Source organism: Cicer arietinum, chromosome 5 (assembly GCF_000331145.2).
Source record: "Cicer arietinum cultivar CDC Frontier isolate Library 1 chromosome 5, Cicar.CDCFrontier_v2.0, whole genome shotgun sequence".
NCBI lineage: Eukaryota > Viridiplantae > Streptophyta > Magnoliopsida > Fabales > Fabaceae > Cicer > Cicer arietinum.
Genome location: NC_021164.2, coordinates 60,748,950 through 60,763,541, shown reverse-complemented (window position 1 = coordinate 60,763,541; position 14,592 = coordinate 60,748,950). Strand labels below are relative to the sequence as shown.

General features: G+C 28.3%; 2 protein-coding genes across 2 annotated transcripts; one reads left to right on the top strand and one right to left on the bottom strand.

Annotated features, from left to right (window-relative positions):
- Positions 1-320: 320 nt before the first annotated feature.
- LOC101515243 (inactive TPR repeat-containing thioredoxin TTL3) lies at positions 321-4,291 on the top strand. The gene is made up of 7 exons (XM_004500561.4): positions 321-1,261; positions 1,362-1,554; positions 1,731-1,903; positions 2,313-2,646; positions 2,844-3,048; positions 3,138-3,238; positions 3,702-4,291. The coding sequence occupies exons 1-7, from the start codon at positions 468-470 to the stop codon at positions 3,852-3,854; spliced, it is 1,953 nt and encodes a 650-aa protein (XP_004500618.1). The 5' UTR covers positions 321-467; the 3' UTR covers positions 3,855-4,291.
- A 1,098-nt stretch (positions 4,292-5,389) lies between these two features.
- LOC101514920 (uncharacterized) lies at positions 5,390-6,895 on the bottom strand. Its single transcript, XM_004500560.4, has one exon. The coding sequence runs from the start codon at positions 6,720-6,722 to the stop codon at positions 5,631-5,633; it is 1,092 nt and encodes a 363-aa protein (XP_004500617.1). The 5' UTR covers positions 6,723-6,895; the 3' UTR covers positions 5,390-5,630.
- Positions 6,896-14,592: the final 7,697 nt, after the last annotated feature.

Below are 14,592 nucleotides of genomic sequence, written 5' to 3'. Positions count from 1 at the left end.
GCAGAAAATAAAAAAATGCAATTTTCTATCTTTGAAACATAATATTTCGGAAATGAAAAATGTGATAAAAATAAAAATTCATGTGTGTGTTGTGTATGTTACTATTCTTTTCTATCATTGACCCTACCCACTGCCTCTCCAAAGACTTAAAAACAAAAAAAGCTAGTGTGAGTTTCTTGGAAGCCACTCTTGATATCTTTTTAAATATATATATATATACCAACAAATATGCCCAATTCAATTTCAAATACCACTTATTCATGTGTACAAAAACTCCAACTTATTCAACCAATCAACTTCATCTCACTCCCCTTTTTGTAACAACTTCTCATTTTTCTTCTTTGCTTAAGTCTTATATTTTTTCACTCTTCCACAACACAGTTACTTCTGTGATACTTAACTTCAGTTCTCTGCTACCAACATTGAATATCTTCAAAAAGTGTTCTATCAAAATCATTTAATCAGTCATGGAAGGAAAAACCAACAAGAACAAAGTTGAGAAAGTTGAATTAGGCTGTAATTTCATGGGAAAAATCTTCAAACTCAAAAACAACAAGCTAAGAAATTCATCAGTTCATTCACTACCCATAAAGAATACTAACAACACACATCAAAACGAATCAAAAGGGTCACCAAATCATGACTCAAAAGTTCCAACAAGAAAAAGTATCTCAAGAACTTCAATTCAATTACAACAGAACCAAAACACCATCGACGAAACCAAGCAACATAAAGAGCCTAATGGAAATTCCTTAGCACTTGCAAGGATAAGTACTAGTACTCCTCACCGCGACAACAATGAAAACAAATCTCCAAGCAAAGATTTTAGCCCATTAAGACTCACTGGAAACTTGCTTGTGAATAATAGCTATAACAGTCCAAGAACAAGTGTTACCAAGAATAACAAAGAATTGAATTCTGTTTCATATTCTGTGAACAATGGTGTAATGGGGAATATTATGAGGAAAAGTGGTGATGGGGTGGCACAATTTCGAAGTCCTAAGAGCAACAGAGTTAACCCTGAAGAGTTGAAGTCAATGGGAAATGAAGCTTACAAACAAGGAAGATTTTCAGAAGCTTTGGTTTTGTATGAAAAGGCTATTGCTATTGATTCCAATAAGGCAACTTATCATTGCAATAAAAGTGCTGCTTTGATTGGTTTAGGAAGGTTTCAGCATGCAATTGTTGAGTGTGAGGAAGCTATTAAGATTCAACCTTCCTATGCTAGAGCTCATAGCCGTTTGGCAACAATATATTTTAGGTACAGAGACTAATCCCTCGAGCCAGATACTTTGGTTGTGGTGTTTGTTTATGTGTTAGCGTTTCTTTTTGTTTTTATAGAATTGAAATTTTTTATGTAGGTTGGGAGAAGCAGAAAAGGCATTGAATTGCAATAAAGAAACTCCATATTTTGATTCAGAACTTGCTTTACAAGCTCAAGCTCTTCAAATTCACCTTAACAGATGCAGTGAAGCAAGGAAAGTCAATGATTGGAAAATTATATTGAAGGAAACACAGTCTGCAATTTCCTTAGGTGCAGATTCATCTCCAAAGGTTAGTTTCCTTAGTCAAATGTTTTATCATTGGTTTTGTATCCAAATTCACTGAAAAAAAGTCAGTGAACTCATTGGCCAATAGCCCTTTATTATTTTTTATATACAAGTTCCATATTTGATGAAAAGATTCTATGGTATGCCTTATGTTGATTAAAAATTGATTATGTGTGGCAGGTCTATGCTTTACAAACTGAAGCCTTGTTGAAGCTTTTAAGGCATCAAGAAGCATATGCCACCTATGAGAAAATTCCAAAATTTGACCTTGATTGGTGTAAGAAATTATTTGGACCAGCTTCTAGTGCTTACATTCTGATGATAGGAGCACAAGTTTACTCGGCAGCCGGCAGGTTGGTGAAAATGCTTTATTTTATCTGTTTTTAATAAATTATTCAAGTGTTTGGCATAATATGTTAACAAAAAGAAATAACACCAACTTAGGAAATAAGGGACCATATTGAAATGTTAAAAAAGAATGCTAATTACTACTAAGTGCTGATAATCAGATGACAACAGATTAATTCATTAAATGAATTTATAAATCGTATTAAGCGTATATATCACTAAACGAATTTCTCTCCATGCGTTGCACGGGTTCTATAACTAGTACTAATAATTGAAGTTCGTTTTGTGTGTATACAACACTAGATGACCAAAGTAAATTATCATCTTCATCCTGCTTTTGTTTTTGTAATGTTCGATGATTGATGATGATACATTATCTGAGCCTAATTAGGAATGACCCTTATGTGCTGACAGGTTTGAGGATGCTGTGACAGCATCACAACAAGCAGCTAAACTTGATCCAAGAAACAGCGAGGTGAATGCAGTGGTAAGAAGAGCAAGAGCCGTGACATCTGCAAGATTGAGTGGTAACTTGCTCTTCAAGGCATCAAAATTCATCGAAGCATGTGCGGTATACAACGAAGGACTAGAGCATGATGCATACAACTCAGTTCTGCTATGTAACAGGGCAGCGTGTCGTTCTAAATTAGGCCAATTCGAGAAAGCAATTGAAGATTGCAATGTAGCTCTTATAGTTCAGCCTAGTTATAGCAAGGCAATGTTGCGCCGGGCTGATTGTAATGCCAAGGTGCTTTAACTTCTAATTTAATATTAAATTTTAGTATATACTTTTTTCTCTGGAGTGCTACAAATGATTGTTAGGCTCAGAGGTGCCAACCTAGTTGAGATCTCTTTGCTTATAGTGATGTATTTGCGCTTTAATTTAGTATATACTTGTTTGTGGCCAATAACAAGTTATTTTGTTTTGTTTTTCACATATAATAGTTGGAAAGATGGGAAGCTGCAATTCAAGACTATGAAATGTTGATAAGAGAAAAGCCAGGGGATGAGGAGGTGGCTAGGGCTTTGTTTGAGATCCAGTTAAAACTCAAGATGTTACGCGGCGAAGATATTAAGGACTTGAAATTTGGTTCAAATTTGGTTTGCATCTCAAGCAATGATAGGTTTAGACATTATGTAACCTCACCTGGTAAGTCATGTTTGATTCCATTTTCTATGTAATTGAATTTTGGCATTATGACAAAACAAACACTTAACTGTTGTGGATAATTTGAACAGGTATGTCTGTGGTGCTTTTTTGCAATAAGGCAACTCATAAGCAGGTTTTGTTGGTGTTGGAGCAAACCTGCAAGAGATTCCCATCAGTTAATTTCCTTAAGGTTTGTAAATTTTGCATCTTTTTAGGCTTAATTGTCTATTTATAAACTCTTTTTAGATCTTATATTAAAATATCTTTTTAATGTGAAACTTGAATTTTTTATTTTAAGACACCCTCTCACACCAATACTATTAGGCTTGGTGTCTAAATAATTTAGTGGGTGACCTAAATAGATAGACTGTGATACCATAATAAGTTTTTTATAGAGATTAACTAATTCTTACAAAATTGATTTGTATGGTAAACTGACTTTTGTTATAAATTATTTATCAAGCTCTAATACGTGCATGAGAAAACAACATTAAAATCTTTATATTCGAACAAAGAAAATTTTACTTGACAAATGGCTCTAGTAGTGTTTGAATCATTTACTTCTGTAATATGGTGTTACAGTCGTAAAGACCATTAAATTTAAACATCCAAACAAAATTGTATTATTTCTTACAATGAATTTACAATTTCAGGTTGAGATTGAAGACCATCCTTACATGGCAAAATCAGAAGGTGTGAACTCTGTGCCAGCCTTCAAAATATACAAGAACGGATCAAGGGTTAAAGAAATTCCTGGCAACAACCATGAAATGCTAGAAAGATCAGTTAAATTATTTAGCAGCTGAAGATAAATTACATTTATTTAAATGACAATATACTCTACAAGAAATGAGAAAGAATGTTAGATTTTTCAGAATGAAAAGAAACAAAAAATAAACAAAGCCAATCATATATGCTTCATGAATTTGGTGACCATGCTTATAAGTTACAACAAGACAAAGGAAACCAAAGAGGAAGCATAGCATTGTTGTAGCTTTTAGGAAAATTTATAGGAAAAGGGAATTTTTTGTGTTAAAATTTGATTCTTTTAATCCTTTGCATAATATGATTCATGCAATACATATTGGTTTGGGAAACCTAAATAGTTTTTATTTTTATAAGTTATGTATTATTTACAGGAGTGGTTTTTAATTTTAAAATATAAATGTAATCAAAGGAACATAAGTGCTGTAAATTACAGAATCTTAATTTGTGGAATATGTGAACTTTTGTTTTGGCCTTATTGGTTGTGGTGAGAGTTCCCTTTCAAAAAAAAAAATATGTGGTGATAATTTCAGTAGTTACCAATTTGTTTGATATTTCAAACTTCATGGTTCAAACAAATATGTTGTTTTCAGTCAAGTCAGTTTCAATATCTAGAAAATATTGGTTCCAATTGGTTAATGGGATAAGTACAATTATTGATGCAGACATCTGACACAACATAGACATAACATTGATACTGACACGTCGACATTGATCATAATTTAAGAAAATTAATTAATAAAACGTAAACAAAGTATTAGTGTCGGACATAGACACACATTAGACAATGCAAAACGTATTCAATTAGAAGTGTCGACGTTACAGTTACAATTTCTTCATTTGCTAAATATTAATATAATAACTAAAGAGAACTATGAATGACAATAATGGACTTACAATACTGTACAAATAAAGAAGTCTATACACGAGTACTTCACTAGCTTAATTAAATAAATAATCTATCAAAATTAGAATTTTTTTTCTTTTGATAAAACAATTAGCGTCATTTTAAATAAACTTATAAAAAAGTGCGATAGAATATCACTAAATTTATACATTATATTTAAAATATTCTTATTATCCTAATTGAAAACACAAAAGACAAGACTAATCTAAATTACTTACAAGTTTTGATTGAATAACATAAACTTTTTTTCTACGAAATACCATTTAAAATTCTAATTCAATTTATATTAAGTGTATACAAATGTTTCTCTCATTCTCACACAAGAAACTCATTTGTCACGAAATATAAAACTTTAATTATTTTATATTTTATCATCATATATTTGAAGTACATGTGATTTAGACAATAGGTCAAAACAAGCTATAGCAAACTTCAACTTATACACAATTGGTAACACAATAAGTTAATAGAGGATCTAATGGTGACAAAGAAAATAGTACTCATTGAATCAACATTGTGTTGCCTCAACTGTAACACCCACAGCACTTGCCACAAAGAGAAAAAAGCCCACTAGTCACGGATATAAAGCTCAAACCCATCAATTTTCTTTTTTTGTTAACAAATTTAAGATAACATAAATTTAAGATTATGAAGAACAGAGTAAACAAATACATACAAGTACATAGTGCATATATATTCTTTAATAAAAATAACTTTCCATGGTACTTATATAAAGGAAATCAGAAATCTGTACAGAGTAATGAAAATGATCATATGCTAAAAATGGGAATTTAATATGAAATTTCACAGTTGTCACACGAAAGTATTCTTGTGAGATTTGGCACAACACAACCTTAGTAATACTAAAAAAAAAAGTTAATGCTTGAAATCATATAAGAAAATTAAATGATCATCTTTTCCAACTTCGACTCCTTGACATTGGATCTGTTAAACCACCAACAATCCATGTCTCTGTAGCAATATCAGTTGAAATACCATAATAACCAGAGTTATTGTATCTCATCACTACCAAATTCTCTTTCTTATTTCTATTCTCTTCCTCCATCAATGACTTTAAACTTTGTCCTTTCTTTACATTTCTCTTCACTTCTTTTTCTTTCTCTTTTTGTGAATTCTTTTCTTTTTCATCATTACTATTAACACCTTCTTCTTCTTCTTCTTTACTTTTTTCCAACCAACTTTTCGCCGGAGCAGACCTACAACGCATGAGCAATAATGCATTCGGAGGAGGCGCCGATATTTCTTCTCCCTCATCACCATTTTCCTTCTTCTCTTCTTCTTCTTTGTGAACTTCGTTCTTTTGTTCCTCTTGTAACACCATGAACCATTTCGAGAACACGGTTCTCGATGCTTCTTCTTCATTGTGATCGCTCTCTTCTACATCGCCGTGATTATTTTCATAATATACTTCATCTTTATCTTCATCTTTATCTTCATCTTCATCTTCACCATCTTCTTCTTCGTCTTCTGTTGCAATATCGGTTCCAGAAAAGGAACCAAAGCAACGAAGGTCGAAGCGTATGGCCCGTAAACAAGTGAAGAATTGCATGATCTCCTTCTTGAAACCAAGAGATTCCGCCCAATTGAGACGCTTCTTTTGCTTCTTGTCGTTATGAATTTTCTCTATCTCTTCCATCACCGATTGCCAGCTCCGACAAGCAGAGTTTTTATGTCTCACTTTGATCTGTCCGGCACAGGTAACTTTCGGAGAGGTTGGTTCCGAATTCTCGGAACCCATTGACTTGTTTTTAGTCCATAACATAGGACTACTAGTTTGACCACCACTGCTACCACCACCAATTCTAGAGATTGATCTCTTGCGCTGGTGATGGTTGTTGTGGTGGTGTTTGTTAGACTCAGAAGGCCTAATTGGGCTGCAAATGGGCTTGGGCCTTAGATGTAGATGAGCTCTAGATGGGAAACATACTAATAAATCTGTTGAAGGTACTATTGCTTTGCCTTCTCTTCCCTTATTCATCATGATTCTTGTAATTAAACTTTTGTTTTGGTTTTTGTGTATAGTTGTTGTGTTGCACTTGTATTGTGGCACCTAAGATCTTGCGCTTAATGAGTATGAAATATGTGTTAAGAGGGTTTGTTTTTGGTTTTTAAAAGAAAAGGAGGGAAGTAGTGACAGCTTATAATACAGTTATGCTTTAGCCTTTATCTAGTTGTTATCTTTAACTAAGTGTTTCTTCAATTAATTCTCATTGCACCACTTTTTGGTCCCCCCCTTTCAATTTTATGTCACGGGAGAACTTTCTTTAACTACATTCTTTTGATAATCATATCATAGGCGCAAAATATTTATTTTATTTTATTTTTTAGAAGATAAATTTTTGAAATATATTACAAATGAAATATTATTGAATAATTTTATTTATTTATTGATTGAACAAATGATTACTATATATAGAGTGAATAACTCTTAATATTCCTTAACAACCACAGTTAACATTATAACAAATATAAAATCAATTTACGGCCAACTAATAAATTAGAAAGAGAAAATGTTACCAAACTAACTATTTATCTAATAAAATATTTGACTGCTCATCTTCAGTAAAATATCTTCACTTAATCATATTTTTTAAATCAAACTCAAATTATTACTTAAGAGCATCTCCAATTAACGCATTTTTTAAATAAAATAATGAGTTTTTATGTTAGAATATGTGCCGCATATAAGAACAATATTCACAGTAAAATATATTCTTACAGTATCTTAAATGTTATTGTGTATATATATGTCTCTCCTATGAAACTATCAGTTATTACAAAATGTTGTTCTTAATTTTATCACATTGGGGTGAAGTGTTTTAATCCAATGTGGCTGTTCTTAATTTTCTTACATTGGAGATACTTTAAATTGATTTAAATTAAATCTTGTGAAATTTAAATATTACGTGACACAATTCATAGATATTTAAATCTTTTGACTATTTGGTTAAATATTAAGTCTCTAATTGACACATATAAAAAAAATATATTAAAAGAAGTAGATTCCTTATATAGATTTGAGTATCTTGGTGGATAATCTTTGCACATAGGCAGGATTATTTAATTTATATATAAAAAAAAAAAAGTTCCAGACATATCTACATTAGTGGTTAACATTTAAAAAAGAAAAAGGCAAAATGGAAAACCAAAGCCCACGAGGCTTGCTTCATGATCCAATCATATCAACACCTTGTGAGCCCACGCCAGATGTTGATTCACACCCTCTTGTTATTTTGATACAACCTACAAGCACACATGCAATCAACCTCCACCAACCATGGAACCCACGACTTTCTATCAAAATATTTAAACAAAGGAAAAGGGCCCAGGTTTGGAGAGAATAGTTATCATTACTTGGGGATCAGTATACTCAATTTCCATTTAAATATTACTTGCCAAGGGAAACCCCCCCTAGCTGCACCATCATTCAACTCATATGATACCAAACAATTTTTTTTTCTCTCCCTAAATTAAAGCATTAACATCTGTGAAGTTAACACATGTCAATTAAAGAAATTGTGCATGGATATTTTGTTATCTCTTTTTTTTTTCATTTCTATTTGTCTCTTACTTTTAATCATAATATATATATATATATATATATATATATTAAATCATAAGAGATAACTAATTAATATTTAATTTAAAAAAAGTAAGATTATATTACATTAAAAAAATATTTATGTTAACATGACAGACTCTTTTATATTATAAAGATGAATATGATTTGAGAGCCAACAAGCAGGAAATTCCTGAGGTCGAGGTTAGAAAAATCTGAATTTCCTTTTATTCTTTCTTCCTCTTTTAATTTCCTCAATAAAAAAATTATTACAGCTGAATTAAAGCAAATAGGGTGTGAAACGGGGACAAATTAAAGTGAGGTTGCCATAATGAAGAAGGTAATGAAGTACTTGAGAGCATGGGAAAATTGGTCCCCTCTAGCCATGATGCAATAGCACTAGCTTGGATTACATTTTTAAGCTTTATTACCAGCACGGATCATATAATACTCTTCTCCATCTTTATGAATGATGATTTAATTATATATACTTCAGTTAATATTAGTTATCATAACTTCTTTCAACATATTTTAGTCAAAAAAAAAAAAAAAACTACTTTCTACGTATTCAATATGGAATCATTTAAACAAAGTGAGAATTGTAAGGCTTAAGAGTTAGAAATATGATAACAATTGGACCTAGATCCCATGAGCATATGCAAAAACTATATGTTTTAACCAGCTCGAGTAATTACTCTTAAAATTGAGCGACATAATATATGGATTTTAGTGTCCAAGCTAACCCCATATATATATTAAATAAGGTCTGATCTCCATAAATATCTTATATTCTGTTTTTAATTTTTTTTTAAATTCTTTAAACAACGGTTAATTTTTAAATATTTTTTGTCTATAATTTTAATTCTTACTTTTAAATTAATTTATATGTATTATTTAAATTTTTAAATATATATTTAAAATATTATAAAAATATCACTTACAAAATTTAAATTTTTTTTAACAATAAATGAATTAAATATGATTTTTTTAAATTTTTGGCATTTAAAAATTCATATTTAATACATATTTTGTAGGAAAATTTATTATGATATTATAAACATGTCCGTAAAATACATTCAAAAATTCACATGATATACACAAATTGACTTAAAAATAAAATAATTTATTACGTTACTCTTACAGTCAGTTAATGCATTTTCACTCATATATATAAACAAGTTAATCATTTTATTTTTTATGTCCATTGCATACATACATTTTTTTTTCTTCAAAAACGTATGTTTTGGAGACGGACACTATAATAGGAGGGTGTCGATTAAGATAACCAGTCCGAAAAACATTTTCTTTACGATTTGAAATTCAATTATGAGATGGATTTTTCTTGGAAAAGTTTGCAAAACAATTTGGCAAAAATGCTTGTTGTCGTTTAAGTTTGGTGAATTTCCAATATTTGTCCTTTAATATTTTTATTTCTAAGTTGGTTTTAATTATGACTTGTTTGCATCTTTGCCCTTTTGAAGATGTTTGAAAAAGAGTTGTGTGGTTGTTATGATATTGATGTGTATATAAAGGTGCTGATTTTTTTATTTTTTTTTTGTCATTTGGTTTTGAAGGTAATGGTGTCTTATGTTAAATATCTTAGTTAGTTAATAGTTAATTACATTACTTAGTGAATTATTTTACACCAGTAATTTATTTATTTAATTGATTATATAACTGTTTGTAACCATTGATGTAATTAACTATCTTTATTATCAATATTATTTAATTTACTTTTATTTATTTATCTCTTATCAATGACTTATATTAAAAATCGTAATATAGTATGAGAGCGTTAATTATTCCATTATTTTGTTTCTTGAAAAGTTCTTGGAATATTTTATAAAAATTTAAGTGGTTTATCTTGTCTTTCTCATTTGATTCTTGAACATTTTTTTTTTTCATTTTCCTCTCTTTTCTCCATTCAAACTAGTTTTTTTTCTTCACTTTCTTTTATTTTTCTCTCAAATTCAAAGTTAGAATTATCTCATCATCAAAACGATGATAATAAAAAAAATCAAAAATTAGATATTATGGACAACATGTTTGTAAAAAAAAAAAAATTTACCAGGACTTAAAATTTCTTCAATATTTTGATATAAATCTTGTTTCAACATCAATAATTTTCATCAAGTAAGAAAAAGAGGGAGTCAGGTGCATTTATGAAAGTATATACTCTAGATTTAACACTCACCAACAGCAACAAATAAAAGCCATGTTGTTTTTGTTTCAAAAAAATATATATAATTAGATTCTCAATTAAATGTTCAAGTTAATTACCAAAAAATTGCGCATGAGATTTCGTTCAAAATAATTATAGAAAAGATAAGAGAATATCTTGCATGGAGATGTAGATTTGATTCAACACCTACTAGTCTACTACAACAGAAAAAGGAAGACACAAGATTGCTTTAGAAATTTTTTTTCTTAATTTAAGAGAAGAATAAATCTTCCAACAATTTTTTTTTGTCGATGTATTTACAGCGTTCAAAATTTTTTTAACCGGTATATTTTTTACATTAAAAAATCGTAGCTAATGCATTTTTGGCATTCAAAATCTAAAATCGTAATATCTTAATAATCATAATTGGGTCAAGAGACAAGTAAAATCTGACAAAAAATTATTTTAATTAATTAGAATTTCAATTAGAGTTTTCTAAAATCATTCGTTCACAACTAAACCTCATTAGCGGTGTCGTGCTAATGTAACAAATTTAAATCAACAAATTATATTTTCAAATCAACTTATAAAAATAAAAATAAAAAAATCTTAGAGTTCTTTTATTTCCATCTATATAATTGAAACTCATATCTTCATCTTATTCCCCTTTATCATTTTAATTTCCTAAAAGAAATATATCTTGAACTCAAAAAATAAATTTACGTACAACATGATTCCCTTATAAACACACCAAAAATAAGGAGTACACTTTCATCAAACTCGTCTTGAAACCCACTTAATGAAACTCATCTTAAAACCCAGAGGGGAAAAAACAACAACGTGTTTGTGAAAAAAAAATTTATCTTGAATGGACTTACCAAAATTAATATGGTCTGACGTGATTGCATCTGAAAAGTAATATGTTCTTTTTATAAAAAATTAATGTGAAACCGTGCGTCGCTTATGATCTTTATAAATAAATTTAATTTACATATATTAATTTTCATAAATTTTATTGATGTTGACATTAAATATATAAGTTGACTTAAAAATAAACAATTTACAAATAAAATAAAATAAAATAAATTTAATCATAAACTAAATTCAAAAATTATTTTTTACATTGTCAATGTTACTGATCAAAAGCATGATTCGCTGTTTAATATTAACGATGATGTCTTATTTTTTAATTCTTCAAATAATCTTTTTTCTTTCCAAAAAACTTATTATAAAACAATACTTTTTATTTTAAACAAATAAAAACAATAATTATTGAAAAATTAAATAATTAGATTAGATGAAATAATAATTTTTAAAATAATGTACATGGACATATATAAAGTAAATTAGTAAATGTAAAAATGAGTAAGTAACTTAATAATTATTTTTTATTTGTATTATTTAATATAGTATGTTACTGATATGAAATACATGAATTTTAAGAATTCATATAAATTTTGTTCTATCAAGTGGAAAAATATATTTCATTCTAGTACTGCTCGTTATAAAATACTTAAGAAAAATAATTTTCCCATTACAATACACATAATAAAAATTATGATTATCTTTTATATCTTTTATATTTGAATTTGCATGTTATTCTTCATAAATCCTTGAATTCCTTTGAATTTGCATGATATTTAATAATAAATTTAGAAGATAAAATGTATAGTATATTAGTAAAATTAAAATGTAAAAAAAGTAGTGTTTGAAAAATCACTACAGTTTTAGTTTTACAGAAGTATCACATCGTTAAATCGTGATATAATGGATTTGCTAAAGTAGTGTTTGACTTCAAAAAAAAAATGTCGTGGATTGTATTTTTTTTTTTAATTCCTATGAATTACTATGTTTCTCAATAATATTTTAATATTATTTTTTTCTAATTAATATTTTAATATTCTAAAAATTAGGTTGTTTGTATTCAAAGGTAAAAGCTTGTTCGTGTTAACTCTAGATTCAATATAACTTGCATTATTTATTTATTAGAGAACTTAGAATCAGAATTATTATGATTGGCAACAACTATTTATAAGAGAATTTAGAATGTTTTAGTAGGACACAAATATTGGAGGATAGAGATATACATATACATACAAATTTTTTAGACAAAGTTTAAAATAATAAAAAAAGATAAACAAAATATATAGCAAAATAGAGACATAAAATTTTTTAATTAAACATTTCGAATTGACGTGACAGATTGAAATAAATTTACCGAATTTGAATTAGTGTTTGATTGTTCCATATGCTCAAGAGTTAGACGCAACACTAAGAGAACGAAAATGTGTAAGCTCCTCACGAATTTTATCAGACAAAAACCATAGTCGCAAGGTTCTAACAACCAAATTTCATGACTCCTTTTTAGAGAAACACCTAAATCTAGTTTTTTTTTCTTCCTTCCATCGGAGAAATATAAACACAAAAATGAATGAAGAATATTTGGTAAATAAAAAATGAAAATGGAATTGTGTATCCATGACAATATTAATGATATTTGTAAGGAAGATACCGAAAATAAGAGATTTTTGAAGAGAGCCGATTTATGGCGAATTAAGAAGAAAAATCTGAATGCACTACAAGAATTCTCGTAACATAAAATAAATTTTTTAATTAAATTAATATGAAGTGGTGGTTACTAAAGTAGTGTTTAAACTATTACTTACAAAAAAACTGTCAAGTCGTGTAATTGGTTATATTTTAATTTTAATTCATTTTTTTTATTTTTCAATTGACCACTAAATTCTAAGCGAACTCATCATACCCATCATATCAAATCGTGATGTAATGGGAGTTTTATTTTAAAAAAATTTGCACAATGATGGTTATTTACCTAACACTTTAACTTACACGTGTCCAACTTGTCAAAATATTATGTTTGTTTTATTATATTGTATAGATTTTTTAATTAAATTAATTTGAAGCGGTAGTTGCATTCATTCTTCTAGTTTTTTTAATTAGCCACTAAATTCTCAATGTACATGTCAAATCGTGATGTAATAGAAATTTTATTATTATTTTTTTTCTTCTGAAATCTGAACAATGTGGTAGTTATTCTATTAACCATTACTTAAAAAAAAATTGTCGTCGTATAATCGATTGTATTTTATTTTTAATTCATTATTCTTATTTTTTAATTGGCCACTAAATTCTCAACGTCAAATCGTGAATTAATGAAAGTTTTATTTTTTTTCTTTAAAAAAATTATGTAAGTGGTTATTTCTATTAATAGAAAGTTTATATTTGTCCAATACTCTATTTAACTGACACGTGTCAAAAACTTGCCAAAATATCATATTTGCTTTATTATATTGTATAGATGAAGCGGCAAAACAATAGAAAAAAGAAGAAACTACGAAACAATTAAATGAGGAGGAAAGATTAATAAATCTTATGAGAAATAAATATTACATATTTTAGATGATAATATATCAATATTTGAATTTTGTTTAAAGAATAAGAGTCCTAAAAGTAAACAAATAAAACATTACTTATATCAACAAAGTGCATTATATTTATTTTATAATGAAAGAATTAAAGTTGGATAAGAAGATTATAACAATAACATTACAAGCTTTAAAAGTAATAAAAGACTATCAATTATCTGAATCACAAAGGATTAACTTAGACAATGAAAAAAGCATCTTAATTATATAGTTTTGCTTATCACATCACTTAAAGGTTTTTAGTAAGTATAGAAGGTTTAGGCCAAAAAAAATAAGTTTTTTAGTTGATGAAAACCTAAATGAAGTTAATTATAAAGAAAATAAGAAAAAAATTAATTCAAAATTTTCAAATAATTTTTAGTTTTATTCATATTTAAGTTGAATTGTAATAGTTTATATTTTATTTTAGTTAAGTGGTGTAAGTCTATTTAATGAGCTTAGTTATATTTATGTTTTTAGGCATTTAGATGAATATTTTCTACAAATTAGGCACTTAGTAAGAACCTCGTTGGAAAAATTTGAAAATAAATTAGAATTTCTCTCGTGAGAATGATTAATAAGTTAAGTTTAGTATTTGATTTCTTTAATTAAAATTTGTTTGAATCTTAACAATGATTTCTTTACTATTGTGATGATTTCTCATTAGCTTATCAAATCCTTGGTTGGGCGCCTTCTCTATCTTCCC